Below are 14,442 nucleotides of genomic sequence, written 5' to 3' on the forward strand. Positions count from 1 at the left end.
GTACTAATGAGAAGTGACCACAAAATTGACGAAAAACCCACATATTTGCCCCAGCATACACTATTTGTCCAGGACTTGCTAATCCTGGGATGACTTCCACAATCCGGAGGTCACTCCATCATTACTAATGAGGAGTGACCACAAAACTGGCGAAAAACCCACAAATTTGCCCCAGCATACACTATTTGTCCAGGACTTGCTAATCCTGGGATGACTTCCACAATCCGGAGATCACTCCATCATTACTAATGAGGAGTGACCACAAAACTGACGAAAAACCCACAAATTTGCCCCACTATACACTATTTGTCCAGAACTTGTTAATCCTGGGATGACTTCCACAATCCAGAGGTCACTCCATCATTACTAATGAGGAGTGACCACAAAACTGGCGAAAAATAAAAATTTTTGCCCCAGCCTCCCCTAATTTTCTAGTATTTGGTAATCCTGGGATGACTTCCTCAATCCGGAGGTCATCCCATCATTACCAATGAGGAGTGACCACAAAACTGGCGAAAAATAATTTTTTTGCCCCAGCCTCCCCTATTTTTCCAGTACTTGGTAATCCTGGGATGACTTCCCCAATCCGGAGGTCACTCCATCATTACCAATGAGGAGTGACCACAAAACTGGCGAAAAATAAAAATTTTTGCCCCAGCCTCCCCTATTTTTCCAGTACTTGGTAATCCTGGGATGACTTCCCCAATCCAGAGGTCACTCCATCATTACTTATGAGGAGTGACCACAAAACTGGCGAAAAATAAAAATTTTTGCCCCAGCCTCCCCTAATTTTCCAGTACTTGGTAATCCTGGGATGACTTCCTCAATCCGGAGGTCATCCCATCATTACCAATAAGGAGTGACCACAATTCCGGCGAAAAATAAATTTTTTTGCCCCAGCCTCCCGTAATTTTCCAGGACTTGGTAATCCTGGAACAATCCGGGGATGTCTTCCACAATCCGGAGGTCACTCCATCATTACCAATGAGGAGTGATCACAAATCCGGCAGAAATACCAACATTTTTCATCAGCATCCCCATCATCGGGATGTAGAGTTGTGGCCAAATTGTGATAATCTCGAGGCAGGAAGCACTCATCCGGCAATGTTCATCCCATTCCCGGAACAGGAATGAGGAGAAATAGTGGCCAGGATTGTGCAATTAAGCGTTCTGGACATAAATGGGCGAGGAAGAAATACCCATCTAGCGCTAGAGTTCTGATGTCGCTCGAGTGTCGTTTACGAGAGAGGGAGAAGGCGCAATACGAAAAATGAATGCGTTAGAAGAGATTAAAAAATGCAAAGCTTTCAAAGTTTTCAAAGCTCAAAGCTCTTCACGGTATTATAAGGCCGTGGAACTTGCGGTATTGAGCTGTGAATTCACCCCTAGGGTAGTTTATGAGAGGGAGAGCTTTTTTTTGTATATACATATGAGGAAAAGGACAAAGTACTTACCCATTAGTTTCTTCATTTCTTTCTGATTGATGAACACATTTAAGTAGCAGGAGATAAATGGTGTGAACCACAGAAGAAGAACTCCACCGACTATTAGAGTTAAGTTGCACATCCTGTTTGAGGTTCCTTTTTGGTGGCAACAGCAATTCCGAATGCGGTGTGATTACTCATAAATAAGTGCAGACACATTAAGAGAGCAGTTGCGAGATTATTGCTCACTGAATAAATTTTAGGGGCGAGCGCGCTGAGAGAAGGGCTTTTTAGCAATTGCCATGAGGGGTGAATTATAAACTTCGCATTTAATCACATTTCTTTCACTTTAATTGATTCTACAGTGAGTGGGATTTTTTTGTTGGCCATTCATCTGTGATGCGTGTGTGTTTTGGGTCCCTTTTTCGCAGCTTAATTCCACGATAAACACTCATAAATTATGTTGCTGTGAGAATGGGGATTATCCATGATTTCGTATCATATACATTGTACATTTTACCATTTGAGGGTATTTTTATTAAAGTCTCACGTGATTTTCAGCATTTTATATCATCATTATCGCACAAACATATTAATTGTGGGACGCTTTTCTGCTGTGTCACATTGTATTATGTACCTACATACATTTCAGACGACATTGTACATAGTTGTGATTTCATATCGGAAGAATTTTTACCTGGTAGTGATTTATTATAAATTCGCGGCTTTTGTAAATAAATATAAAATGCAAACTTTATAGGGAGATTATTGAATATACAGAGGGAAGAATATTTTATAATCCAACAGAAAATTAATGCTACAAAAAAATAAGAAAATCTTACAGCTTATGACTTTTTCTCTATTTTATTTCCTGTTTTATTTATCGCAGATCTAACACTATTTACCGCATTTAACTGGTATATAAATCATAATTTTTTTTATAATCTTCTAGAGTAAAGTTAAATGCCTTATAGGGTTACTTTTTAAATATAAAACAGCGCCAAAAAAAAACGGAAATAGTTTAAAACATAAAACTGCATATTATGTTTTTTTTTTTACTTCCGGTTTTATATAATATTGTGTTGAAAAGGGCAATTAAAAAAAAACAATAAAACATTCACCATTATAGATATTTTGGAACCCTAATTAGACATTTAAAAACGCTTTAGGTATGACTTGAGTTTTTTAGAAAAAGTGCAAAATAATATTTTTTCGAATAGAAGAAAAAATTAACCCTTTCAGGTCTGCGATCAATCTAGCGAGTTGATTGAACTAAAAATAATTTTTATGGGTTTCTTTGGGCTCAAATAAGATTTTTTTAGCAAAAAATCCCAACTCAAATATTTTCGGTTTTTCGTCCTTCCTGATCCTGTGAGTAAAATGATCAAGGATTGTAAAGACTTAGTCTTGTACTAATTTTAAATTTAATAAAATAAGAAAAAAAATGAAATTGTTTGAAGCCGACGTAAGTGTATGATGGATTTTTTTTTGGAAAATTAGCTTTTGAATTTTGCTTACAATTCTGGACTGAGATTCAATTTCCAACGCCCACCGAAGGAAAAGCTAATTTTCCAAAAAAGTCCATCATAAAAAAATATTTTTCCGTTAGAAAATGATTTAGAAAAGTTCTCAACATACCAAACTTATTGGATCGTCTCTCTGGGTGTCTTTTCTTACTCAATTTCGAAAAGTTTAAACAATTTTATTTCCTTTAACTTTTTCTCTAAAATAAGTTTTCTAAAAAGCTACATCATTAATCACTGCAGTAGCATTATGGGGATCAATCAGTTCCTTTCAGTTTGTCTATCGATATTTATTTGTTAAAGAACTTTCCCCAAGAGAGTCTTCATGAAAAATTGGCCATTAATAGACACTACATCATTCTTACTAACTATTTCATGGGCAATAGTAGTGAGACAATTACCCACATCTTCTGTCAATTACTGACCAATTTCCCTGAGGCACCCCCAAAGTGGGTTGAAGATACATAGACTTGAACAATTTGAGCAATGCTTTATGGTCGTTTCATTCCTCAAATTTTCAAGCTAATTTAGCCACACATAATTTGAGCCTCGACATTACAACACACAACCAATATGAGAATCACAGTTACCACAAGCCAAAACTCATTTATAATGGATATCCCATAATGCGCCCCATGGGATATGTGGGGGTATGTTGGGGTAAAATTGATCCCGTCGTGGTCACTTTGCACTTCCACTGTACATTTTATTTTTCGGTGCACTTAATTAAAGTTTTTCGTACAAATTTTTAATTGTGAAACCAGAAACTTTTTCATCCCGTATATACCCACAAACTCCTTGGGCAACCAAGTGCGCGGAATGCGAGGAGAGGGAGGAAATGTCTCTTTTATGGTGGAAAACTTTGTCATCAAAAGTTCATCAATAAATATGGGATAAATTGGAAGCGACAAGAAGCATAAATGGCAAATCAATACGCGTGAAAAGTATCTCTTAATTTAATAAAGCGGTAAAATGGTGGAAAAAATCGCTTTTCCACCCCACAATTTTCACCCTCTCTATGTATAGTATGTGTAGTTCAATTTAGTTTTTTCCCCGATACGACTTTCCTCACATTTTTGTCCACTTTTCGCCTCTCCATCACAAATCCATCGTGCTAAAATGGGCAGAAAAAAAAATGTGGAAATTGTGATCGATACAAGCACACTTATAGAGCAAAAGAGTACTACACAAACAGGAGGGGGTATGAGTTCTATGCCTAACTATGTTCTAAATGGCATTTTTTCCTCTATGTTATAAGGGAGGCAAGAGAAGAGAGAAAATGGGCTTTCCTCGCAGCAAAAGATGCAAAACTGAACTGAAATCCTCTTTATGTGCGACTGAGGACAAAATTCATATTATGAGGCATTTAGCGGAGGGGTAGAAAATCTCTTGCCGGCTCGCCTACCCGAGCACCCGCTTCGTGAGCCACGCAGAATGGTTTTTGGGTATGTAATGGAAAATGCGGGAGGGTGGTTTGGTACGGAAAGCATGCGCATAAAATTGCACCCCCTCTATTTGCCCCCTAATACCACCTCATCCGTAAAACTTGTTGAATTACGCCAATACACTCTTTTCACCGGGGAGGATTGCCGAGACAATTTATTCCAAGTACATGTCCTACAGGTAAAATTTATATACTTTTGCGTTGTGTGTAAATTATATCTGTGTATATGATGTGTTTACGCTCAACTTTAATCTACTTCCTCATGTTACGTGCAGTGATGCAGAATTCAAGATTAAATGGCGAGAGAGATTCTCCCCACAAACAGTAGTACATATATGCTGTGTAGAACTTCTAAATGCTTTCGGCATCTTTACAGCCACTTTCCAATTATCCTTTGAGTGAGAAAATTTTGCATTTTAATACAAAATGCACACACATCGTCCCCATTTTTCCACGTGAATCAGCACAAAATTTTTAATTAAATCCCCCCTCATCTAGATATAGGCAGAAAGTCCCCAAAAAGGAGTCAAGGAAGCCAATCTTCAGCAGCACGTTCTGCTTGTTTGAGCAAAAAAAAGAGACTTTGTGTCAAAATATCGCTTTTTAATTCAACAGCATCCACTTTAACGCCATAAATTTCCAATCATTTTCCCCGGAGCGCAGGAAGCCCTTTCTCACCCGGAAGGTATCTACATGTAGCATGAAAGCTTTTGGGACATGCATAATTAATTACTTGGAAAGATGTATCAAGACACGGAATATGATTTCATTCATCAGCATTGACCCGCCGGAAATTTTAATTTCAACCCATAATGCCCTTTATACCCGATAAAATATAGAAAGAAGTTGATGGTGGGAGTTTGCTGCTAATATTGAAGTCATAAATAGGATGTATATATAATCTAGAACACAAGGGGTGTTTATCTGATTTAAATTATTCGAATCTTCGAAAATATTCGGATTATTTCGCAAATATATCAAAATATCGCCTTTTAATCACGAAATTACTTAGATTGAGGAACAGAAGCCTAAAAAACATTTAATTCAAGCCTTAAAAGGACATAATTTTAAACCGAATAGTAAATTCAACCCGAAACATGCTAAATTCAAGATTGAAAAAAAGATTAAACTCAAGCATAAAAAACGTTTTTCAATCTTAAAAAAAAGACAGATTGAGAAACAAAGTTAAAAAAATATTCATTTAAAGCGTGGAAAGGACAAAAAATAGTGAATTCGAACTGAAAAATAGTTTTAACAGGAAAGAGCCAAGTTTAAGCCTAAAAGTATCTCAAAACAGTTAAGAGTTAGAATGTTTGTATCTATAGAAAAATGTTAGGCTATTAAATTACCTTTCCAATGAATTTTTTTTCAATATTTCTGGGAGAAAATTTAGGCGGTCATAATAGGGCCACTTTCCCCTACTTGGTTTCAGCTCTAAAAGCTTAAAAATATATTTAATTAAAGTCAAAAATGACTAAAATTTATCCTTAAAATGGACTAAAATTAGAGCATAAGAAGTTGTAAATTCATGTCGACAAGGGCTAAGTTTTTTTTCGATTTTTATTCTGTTTCATCGGCTTTTAATAAGGGATATTTGAGGTGAATTAAAATATTCAGATCTTCGTAAATATTCGAATAATTCGCCATAATAACTGAAATATTCGACAGATAAACACCCCTTGCTAATAAATATTTTAAAGATGATTAATTGACTTCAAAAACGAAGATAATGATCATAAGTTTTCATTTTTTCTGACAGTTTACAGCGTGATGCCGAAGAATATGGTGGTGCAAATAGGGTGGATAAGAGTGTGGGTGGAGCATAAAATTTACATTCAATTATGTATTAAATCAAAATGATTATGAATATATTACTTTTTTCACAACGATGGGGGAGAGATGAATTCTGCATTTTCTAAAAGATATTTTGTAAAAATGTGATTTTTAAATTTTCTTTACTTATTTTTGTTCTTTCAAATAAAGGAGTTTATTCATTTTTATATTTTATTTAATGTAATATAGGACAAGAAAACATTCAAGAAAAGCCGGACAGACAAAAAAAATTTTAAAAAAATTCTCTCACAAATAATTTCACAATATTGATATTCTTGATTCATGTCCAATTTTTCATTGATTATCAATTCATTCATATGTAGCTTGATAACATTATCAAGAGACGATATAACAAAAATTAAATATCATTGTTAAATAATTACGTATAGCTATAATTTTAAAATAATTCTTTTTCAAGAAAATAATCCTATAAAAATTGATCACCACAAAAAATAATTTTGTAAAAATTGCGAAGTTTTAAAAAAAATTCAGTTAATATGAAAATCACCTTAAAAGGTGTACTGTACATAAATGAAAATGGAGAAAAATAAATTGCTCAACGAAGAAAAGTGCCTTGGAAAGTGGATGAAAATGTACTTTCTTTTGAGTGCGGAAGGGCAGGATATTGCGAGTGATTAAAATAAATACCACTTTAAGGGCCTTTCAACAGGAAATGGCGTATATTGTTAACGGTGCAAAATTAGGATATATATTCCCTTTTTATACATCTCACAGTCTACATATAATATCATTTTATTACACACTATATACATTATATTAGGGCAATTTATTTGCGTAATGACGGTGATAAATTCCTCTCAAGAACATCCTCCCGGAGCCTGAGTTTTTCCACATTTTCCGCATTCTGTAGCTTCCCGTCGTCAGCCAGACGTTCTGCCCGATTTTCCTGTATTGACTCTGAAAATGGGAAGTCATTGAAGGCACATTCGCTCATAAATTGCTGCATACCCATATATTTGAGTTTTTTTTTCTGTGTGTGCTTTTGCCTCCCCCAAAAATCACAGCTCCAACTTACTTGTATAGGGGGTGTACTTATCCGAGAGAATATTCTCCAAATTGTACCCCACGAAGCCAATGACAGCTGCGACCGGCAGGGTGATATAAACTGCGTTTGAACGCAACAATGCCACGATAGCTGGCCACATCGCGTCTGCGGAGGACAAGAGGGTGGGGTCAGGGTATCCAAGGGGAGAGTTGGGTTGGGTGTGAGGGTGGAAAATATTGTGGGAAATACTGTGCAAATATACCTCAAAATACAGCCGACAAAACCCGTGTTATCACACACTTCACTGCTAGAAATAAACATGTCAATTTAGTACGGCTGCGCGTCGTAAACAGCCCATGCGGCGCTGTAAAATGTTCCTCATGCTACACCCAAAAAAATCTATGGGAAAATTTAATAAAATTCATTTAAATGAAAGTATAAAAAATGAGATTTTGATCACATAATTATGAGCATCATGGGCACCTATAGACACATCTATTTTCAATAATTATTATCAAGAATTAACATAACAATAGCTTTTAATTTCATTGATTGAAATAAATGATATATAAAAATGACCTATTCAAAGAATGACTCCGTATAAAAAATCTCATTTTAATTTGTTGATTTTAATGTACAAACCAAAAAGTTTTCTTTAATGATTTCTTTAAAAAAAAAAGAAAATGTTATTTTGTTTACTTACAACATCATAAAAAAAATAAACAAAATGTACAAAATATTTTTTTGGGTGTTGTATGTATGTCCTGAATATTTTAAACGATGCACAACTTTTCAGACTCTTATACCATATACTAAATTAATTTATATGGTGAAATTGATAGCGCATAGCGAGCCTTATGGGTAACTGGGGTAAAATGGTGAACGTAAAAAATAAATAAAATTGATATCTCAAAAAGTAGTGGCTACTAATCTGTCTAATTTGGTCAGTAGTTGCACTTCATACCCCTGCCTAAGTCTAGAAACTTAAATAATAAATAATCCAATATCTTGGCCTTTATTTGAAAAAAAAATTTTTCGAAAAAAAATCTGAATTTCCCAAGTTTTCCTGTAGAACACTCATAGTAAAAAATACCCCTTGGGGCAAAATGGTGAATTTTGTGTTTTATTTTAAATAACTTTTTAAAACTTTGAAAAAAATATTTTTCCTTGATCAGTATAACTATTATATACAATTTAGGATGTTGATCACTAACTATTACCAATTTTTATAAACTAAAAATTAAATAAAAAAGGCCATTTTTAAAATTTGACGTTTTTTTTTATTTTTTGTATTTTCTTATTAAAATAAAGTTTTAATTGGTACACAAATCTCTCATTCTCAATAGATATTGTAGTGACTTGCTAAAATAATTTCATTGAATTAAGAATAGCGAACAAAAAAAGCAATTAACCATTTTACCCCACATTTTCATAGAAATCAGAGAATTATCTCCCAAAAATTCACCATTTTACCCCAGTTTCCTCTATATTTAAAGAAGAGTTTTATAAATTTTTCGCAAGATAATTTAAAATTAAAATTAAAAGCGATTCTTTGAGCACATTTAACATAAAACAGAACATTGAAGAATGATTCTTTCGTAATGAACTTTTAATGAATTCTTTAGGAACCGCATAATTTATTAAGAGGATTTTTTCATGAATAAACAAAAAAATCTTCTTACTAAATGCTTTTAAGAGCATGAAAATATTTGCTCGGTTTTTTCCCAATCCTCCTGTGTGATAAAGAAATTTAGAGAGCCTCTGTTTATTTTTGAAATAATGCATAAATACAAAGAATGAAAGCTTAGGCTATCTTCTTGAATATATAACTTACAGTACCTATATATAGAGACACGAGGCTGATGACCATATTATGCTCTCAAATATGAATGACAAACATTTTCTGTTTAAACTTTCATTGAAGAATTTACCCAAAGAGACCCACATTGGTGCCCCTTTCGGCAAGGCCATTTTTTTTTAAATCCATCTAGACAGGTTAATTCGGGCACCTTCTCGGCATCTTGTGATTGCAATGCTTTCTTTTTTCTCATCATCCTCCAGCAACCTTTCCCATACGTGGGTCGTCGCATATTCTCACACGCAGACACAAAGTGAAAGTTTTTCTTCAAGAAGTTTCTGTGCCACTCTGGGGGGCGCTCTATTGTGCAATACACCTTTTAGTTTTGAGGAGTAAAGGTATTTAAATGATATATAGAAGAGGAGAGATGGACAGTATATATCGTTTTTTTCGGGTATGCATCCGCATGTGCGATCTTGCGCGACGAACCGATGAATTTGAATTTTATGCATTCAGCACCAAAACCTCGATTTCTTTGAGAAATTAATCGGCATGAATATGGAAAAGATGATGGCAATTTATTTATTTTTTTCTCCCAATAATATCGCACAAGGATCCGAATTGCAATGCGATGGGAAATTCGGTTTAGTATTGGGGCGAAGAGTGAAAAGCTGATGAGGTGACTCCCACCTGGGTGCGGAGATCGCACATGGTGAAATGCTCACGATGAAGAAGTTGCCGCCACTGCTTCGTGACCTCTTTTCCACTTGACGTGGTTTGAGCGAACTGCGCGAGTCTCGCGGCAGCTCATCTTCAACAGTCTCTCTGACCAATACAAAGAGTAAGAGCAGCGTCGTTTTACCGTAAAGCCCCAATAAGTTGGAAGTCTCACAAAACTCGCGGTGCTGAGACGACCGGAATTCAATGTAGAGCACTATTCCAAATCAAGCTGTTGATCGAAAAGCAACATACCGAGCGCGCGCGCAGCCACTGTAGCTTTCGAGAGAAAATTATTAGTGTGATTTTCGTCTTTCTTCAAGTGTCTTATCCTTGGATTTTTTTCCTTTTTGCCGCATCCTCCTGCAGACACCAAGGTTGGTATGTACGAATTTCAGCAGCTCGTCGTCTTTTCTTTGCTTGGCATTGCTCTAACCGACCTTGACCGTGGCCCTGAGATGATCTCAATTGAAAATCATGCACACCGAGTGATATAGAATTTTTTCTCACCTTTCAACCTTCCTAAAAATCCTCCACACGTGATGATAAACGCAAATATGTTGCAGAAAAGTTGTGCAAAAAGTGACAAAGTGGTGAAATTATTTCCTTATGATTTCCTTTCGTGTCTGCATAAATGGTGTCAGTGAAGCACAGCAATAGATGCTGCACCATGGACCACTCTGTACCAAAGTCAAGATCATAAAAATGAACTTTTTTCTCTGGAGAAATCTCCACAAAACGCCCTAAATTTCCATACTAGCCAACATGTGAATGACCCCATTTGAACTTTTTAAGAATTCCCCAACGTCCATTGTGAACTTTACAGCCTTCCCCGTCAATAAAATATAATGTTTGTGAGTGTTTTTTAAAGCCCTCCGAGATACTGCAAATTCCCCATACGAGAGGTACTTAAGATTTTGACGCTGAACGCTCGACTTGCTCACAGTTCTTTTCCGCCACTTAACTAGTTTAATGGCATAGAATTTCAGCAATAATATGTTGCCTTTTTTCGGTTTCAACGGAACACCAAGAAAGTGGAGAGAAAATTGCTAATAAGAAATTAATTTTATTGTACAAATATTGTATGAGCATTTATTTAATGTTTTTCCGTGTATACCTACATATGTAGTAGGTAAATGGTTGGTGATGGTAAAGAGATTCATGGAATTTATGGCAGCTTAAGCAAAATTAGTCTTTAGTCTCATTTCTTTTATTACCCAGCAATGGTTTAGTTTTTTTTCTTTTAAGAGGCAGAATTTGTGCTTAAAACTCTTCTGAAAAAAAAATGATGTGATCAAGAATTTATGTTTTGTGTGTTTTGTATAGGTACATAAATTGGCTATTATCAAGGAGTGCTTATCTGACCCAAAATCTTCGAATTATTTGTCAAGATTCAAGAACTTATTAGAACTATTATTATTATATTCGTAAAGATTCAGATTATTTGTTAAAAGTATGATTATTGGTCAAGATTCCTATGATCCGCTAAAACATTCCAAATATTCGCCAGATAAACACCCCTTGGGTATTATTTGAATTATTTGATATTCTCAAAATATTATGAATATTCGAGTTTTTCTCAGATGTAATCGAGGAGTTTTATCTGTCGAAAAGAATTGAATTTTTGCAGAATATGGGGTAGATTCTGATAAAAAAATCTTTTCTGTTCTTTTATAAAACTTTAAAAGTTGTAAGATTTTGACAGATGGAGTTTTTAAAACATTGTCTTGTCGTTCTATAAAAGAAAAACAAAGAATTAGTTGTTCCATAAAACAGTCAGAAAGAACTTTAAAGAGCCTTGGAAAAGTAATTTTCTTTCGGAAACCCGTTTATAGAAATAAAATGTCAAAATCTTAAAAGATTTTTAATATTCTGGGCGAATTGTAGGGAAAGAAAACAAAAGATTTGTATCAAGAATTTATTTTTTGTTTTAGTATTCCGAATATTGAGATTTTTTTTTTTAAATATTATATACTGCTTTTTATAATTTATTTAATTTAAAAGATGTTCAATCCTCAAATCTTGTACTTAATATTAAGCTCAAAATTTCCCCATTAAAATTGAAATAATCTTTTGCCTTTAACCAACAAGAATAAATATTTTTTAACGTAAAAAAATCATTAAAAAAAATTATAATAACTATAAGAAACTAATCAGTCAAAGATTCAGGAATAATTCAAACATTAATGATTATTTTCAATTATTCCTGGAATATTTGGATATTTTTTTCATTCAGATAAACTCCCTTGAGTAAAATAAAGGAGACGCAATGGTGTCCTTTTCCATGCAACTCCAATACAATGTCTAATCAAATAAATCTAATTTAATGTTTCTTTAATTCCAGAAAAGAACCAGGATGAAGTTATCATTTCTTTTGGAGCTGCTATTGATTTTTATTATAATTGCCTTTGCTGCATCAGCACCAATTGATTCAGGTTAGAGAAAGGGTCATAAAGTGAACGATTTAGGGATAAACATTCTTTAAAATTCATTGCAGAAGGAAGAGCTGTGAAGGGGCATAAGAAACATGTTGGACTGCGACAACAGGCTGCTGCTGCTGTAGCTCCAGTAGCTGCTGCTGCTGCTCCGGCTGCTGCTGCTGAGGAAGATGATGACGATGATGATGAGGATGAATTTGGACTAGATGACGATGATGATAGCGATGAGGATGACGATGAGGATATTTTGGGATTTGGCGATGATGACGATGACGAAGAAGAGGAAGCATCATCTGATGGTGTGAGAGATCCCGAAGCTGAGGAAGATGACTTGGATGGTGATGAATTGGGTATTTTGGGAGAGGATCTCTTTGACATTTTCGAGGATGATGATGATACACCGGTTAAGAAGCCCGCTGCTGTAGCACCAGCAGCTGATGTTGCCGCAGCTGCACCAGTGGCGGCTGTAGCTGAAGTGTCTGATGTTGTTGCTGAGAGTGCCGTCGTAACACCAGCTAAATCCACAAAGCTCAAGAGGAAACCAATTCAGAAGAAGCCAATTACTAAACCAGTTGAAGTTTCCAGGTGAGATTGCCTTTTTTCCATAATTCTTTTTTTCTTCTTTGGAAAGCAAAAAATTTTTTCAATAGCTTTTTTTTGCTGAAAATACTTTCAACTTTTCCTTTCGAAATTTTGCATTCAAATCATATTTTTTCGCATGCAATTCATGCAACAAGTTTATAACATTAATTTGAAGATAGTTTTGCATTCTTCGGGAGATGTTGAAAATGTTTTTAAAATTGGAAATGAGTTTGATTTTTGTTTATATTTAAAAAATTTCTCTATGCTTTTGTCGTAAACTTTCCCTGAATATTCAATGCGTTCAATATTATGCATTTTGTACCAGAGAAAGTGTCAATGAGAAAGTCGCTTTATTGGAATTAGATTTAGGATTGAGTAGGGATTAAGGAAATAATTTTGAGGATAGACTGAAGAAGATTTTTTACTTTAATTATTTTTTATTATAACTTTTTCTCTTCCAGTAGTGCTGAAGACAATAGCGGAGAGAATAGTCTCAAATTGCCCCATACAGCCGTCCTCTTGGCCCAATCAATGGCAAATGAAGTGAACCACGTGCCCGAATTCAAGCCATTCATTCAAACAACAAAGCATGAGATTGAAAATCAAGATCCCGCACCTGAAGCCTATAAAAGTGAACCCATCAAAGAGGAATCTGTGGAAAAAGAAGCTTCCACAGAGCGTGTTAATGAAGCCGCAGACCCACCCCCAACTATTGAGGAGTCATCCAAAGAAGCCAACAAAATTGACACAACGCCAGAGAAGAAGGTGACAAAGAAGAAGGAAGAGGGAATTATTGATGCAATGACTTCCTTCCTGGATGACGATGAAGATGAGGAAGATGAGGTGAATCAAAAGAAAAATCCCAGTGAGCAGAAGGAAGAGGAAGACGACGAGGAGGATGAGGATGAGGAATCCAAAGAGGAAGAAGAATTCGAGGAGGCAGATGAGGAGGATGAGGAGGAGAGTGCCGAAAGGGAAGATTCCCCGGATGTCAATGAAACTGAGGGCAATTCAGTGAATGAGCATAAAAATGAAAGTCAGAAGGATGAATTTGGCATTGAGTCAATTGGCGAGTCTCTCGGTCTCTCCAGACGATTGAGAATAAAGCGAAATTAACATAGTTGTAGTGTCCTCATAGCGTTAAACTATAGTCGTTAAAGTAATTTATTTTATATTGTATTCTTCCCTTTCCCTTTTTCCTCTTTATTTATTTATTTATTTATTTATTTATTCCGCCGCCCCATTTCCACGTACCTTCCACGACACTTCTGTGAAAAAAGTCTGGTACTTTTACACTCAGAGATGCGTTTTAGAGAGCAATGACTTAATTTTTTTTTATGATTAAATGTTTTTTTTTTTATAAAATCGAGATTAGTTATCAATAAATTTGATTTTCATACTTGATTTGTTTTATATTTAATCGTAATTATTTTCACAAGGGGGTTTAATCTTGACGAATTTATTCTGATCTTCGGAAATATTCGGTTTATTCGTTAATATTCGGAGGATTCACCAAGGAAATTCAAATGTAAGTGTATGCCTAAAAAATGTTGAATTCAAGCATAAAAAGACTTAAATCAAACTGAAAAGTAGTAAATTCAAGTCGAAAAGTTAAAGTAGTAAATTCAACCCAAAAAAAGACTAAATTCAAGCCGATTAATGGGCCTAATTCAGCGA

The 14,442-nt window shown here is 35.0% G+C and overlaps 3 protein-coding genes across 12 annotated transcripts in view; 1 reads left to right on the forward strand and 2 right to left on the reverse strand.

The window, feature by feature from the left end:
* LOC129791849 (tyrosine-protein kinase Drl) overlaps positions 1-6,235 on the reverse strand; it is a 23,734-nt gene extending 17,499 nt beyond the window's left edge. Inside the window, exons 1-3 of one of the 6 annotated variants that reach the window (XM_055830431.1) lie at positions 3,538-4,264; positions 3,063-3,227; positions 1,455-2,061 (exon numbers count right to left, since the gene is read on the reverse strand). In XM_055830431.1, coding sequence (XP_055686406.1) covers positions 1,455-1,566 — 112 coding nt within the window. In that variant the 5' untranslated portion in view covers positions 1,567-2,061; positions 3,063-3,227; positions 3,538-4,264. Of the gene's footprint in view, positions 1-1,454; positions 2,062-3,062; positions 3,228-3,506; positions 4,287-6,224 lie in introns of those variants that run through there. The other 5 variants (XM_055830435.1, XM_055830433.1, XM_055830430.1 and 2 more) reach the window with 5 other exon arrangements.
* A 724-nt stretch (positions 6,236-6,959) lies between these two features.
* Positions 6,960-7,571, reverse strand: LOC129792023 (small integral membrane protein 12-A). 2 transcript variants are annotated; one of them, XM_055830739.1, is made up of 3 exons: positions 7,493-7,571; positions 7,261-7,395; positions 6,960-7,142 (listed from the first exon to the last, which is right to left on the reverse strand). In XM_055830739.1, the coding sequence occupies exons 2-3, from the start codon at positions 7,388-7,390 to the stop codon at positions 7,012-7,014; spliced, it is 261 nt and encodes an 86-aa protein (XP_055686714.1). In that variant the 5' UTR covers positions 7,391-7,395; positions 7,493-7,571; the 3' UTR covers positions 6,960-7,011. The 2 variants fall into 2 exon arrangements, with proteins under 2 accessions (XP_055686714.1, XP_055686713.1); XM_055830738.1 differs by having other exon boundaries at positions 7,261-7,537.
* Positions 7,572-9,661: 2,090 nt separating this feature from the next.
* LOC129791923 (nucleolin-like) lies at positions 9,662-14,164 on the forward strand. Of its 4 annotated transcripts, none has more exons than XM_055830589.1 (4): positions 9,662-10,126; positions 12,090-12,180; positions 12,243-12,768; positions 13,230-14,164. In XM_055830589.1, the coding sequence occupies exons 2-4, from the start codon at positions 12,102-12,104 to the stop codon at positions 13,879-13,881; spliced, it is 1,257 nt and encodes a 418-aa protein (XP_055686564.1). In that variant the 5' UTR covers positions 9,662-10,126; positions 12,090-12,101; the 3' UTR covers positions 13,882-14,164. The 4 variants fall into 4 exon arrangements, with proteins under 4 accessions (XP_055686564.1, XP_055686563.1, XP_055686562.1 ...); XM_055830588.1 differs by having other exon boundaries at positions 9,931-10,126; positions 13,227-14,164; XM_055830587.1 differs by having other exon boundaries at positions 9,931-10,122; positions 13,227-14,164.
* Positions 14,165-14,442: the final 278 nt, after the last annotated feature.

The sequence above is a fragment of the Lutzomyia longipalpis genome, chromosome 3 (assembly GCF_024334085.1).
Source record: "Lutzomyia longipalpis isolate SR_M1_2022 chromosome 3, ASM2433408v1".
In the NCBI taxonomy this organism is placed as follows: domain Eukaryota; kingdom Metazoa; phylum Arthropoda; class Insecta; order Diptera; family Psychodidae; genus Lutzomyia; species Lutzomyia longipalpis.

Coding starts and splice junctions, on each gene's coding strand:
- LOC129792023 (XM_055830739.1), bottom strand. CDS start 7,390: ATGTGGCCAGCTATCGTGGCATTGTTGCGTTCAAACGCAGTTTATATC. Junction 7,143..7,260: donor TAAGTACACCCCCTATACAA/GTAAGTTGGAGC, acceptor TCCCATTTTCAG/AGTCAATACAGGAAAATCGG.
- LOC129791923 (XM_055830588.1), top strand. CDS start 12,102: ATGAAGTTATCATTTCTTTTGGAGCTGCTATTGATTTTTATTATAATT. Junction 12,181..12,242: donor ATCAGCACCAATTGATTCAG/GTTAGAGAAAGG, acceptor AATTCATTGCAG/AAGGAAGAGCTGTGAAGGGG. Junction 12,769..13,226: donor AAACCAGTTGAAGTTTCCAG/GTGAGATTGCCT, acceptor TTTCTCTTCCAG/TAGTGCTGAAGACAATAGCG.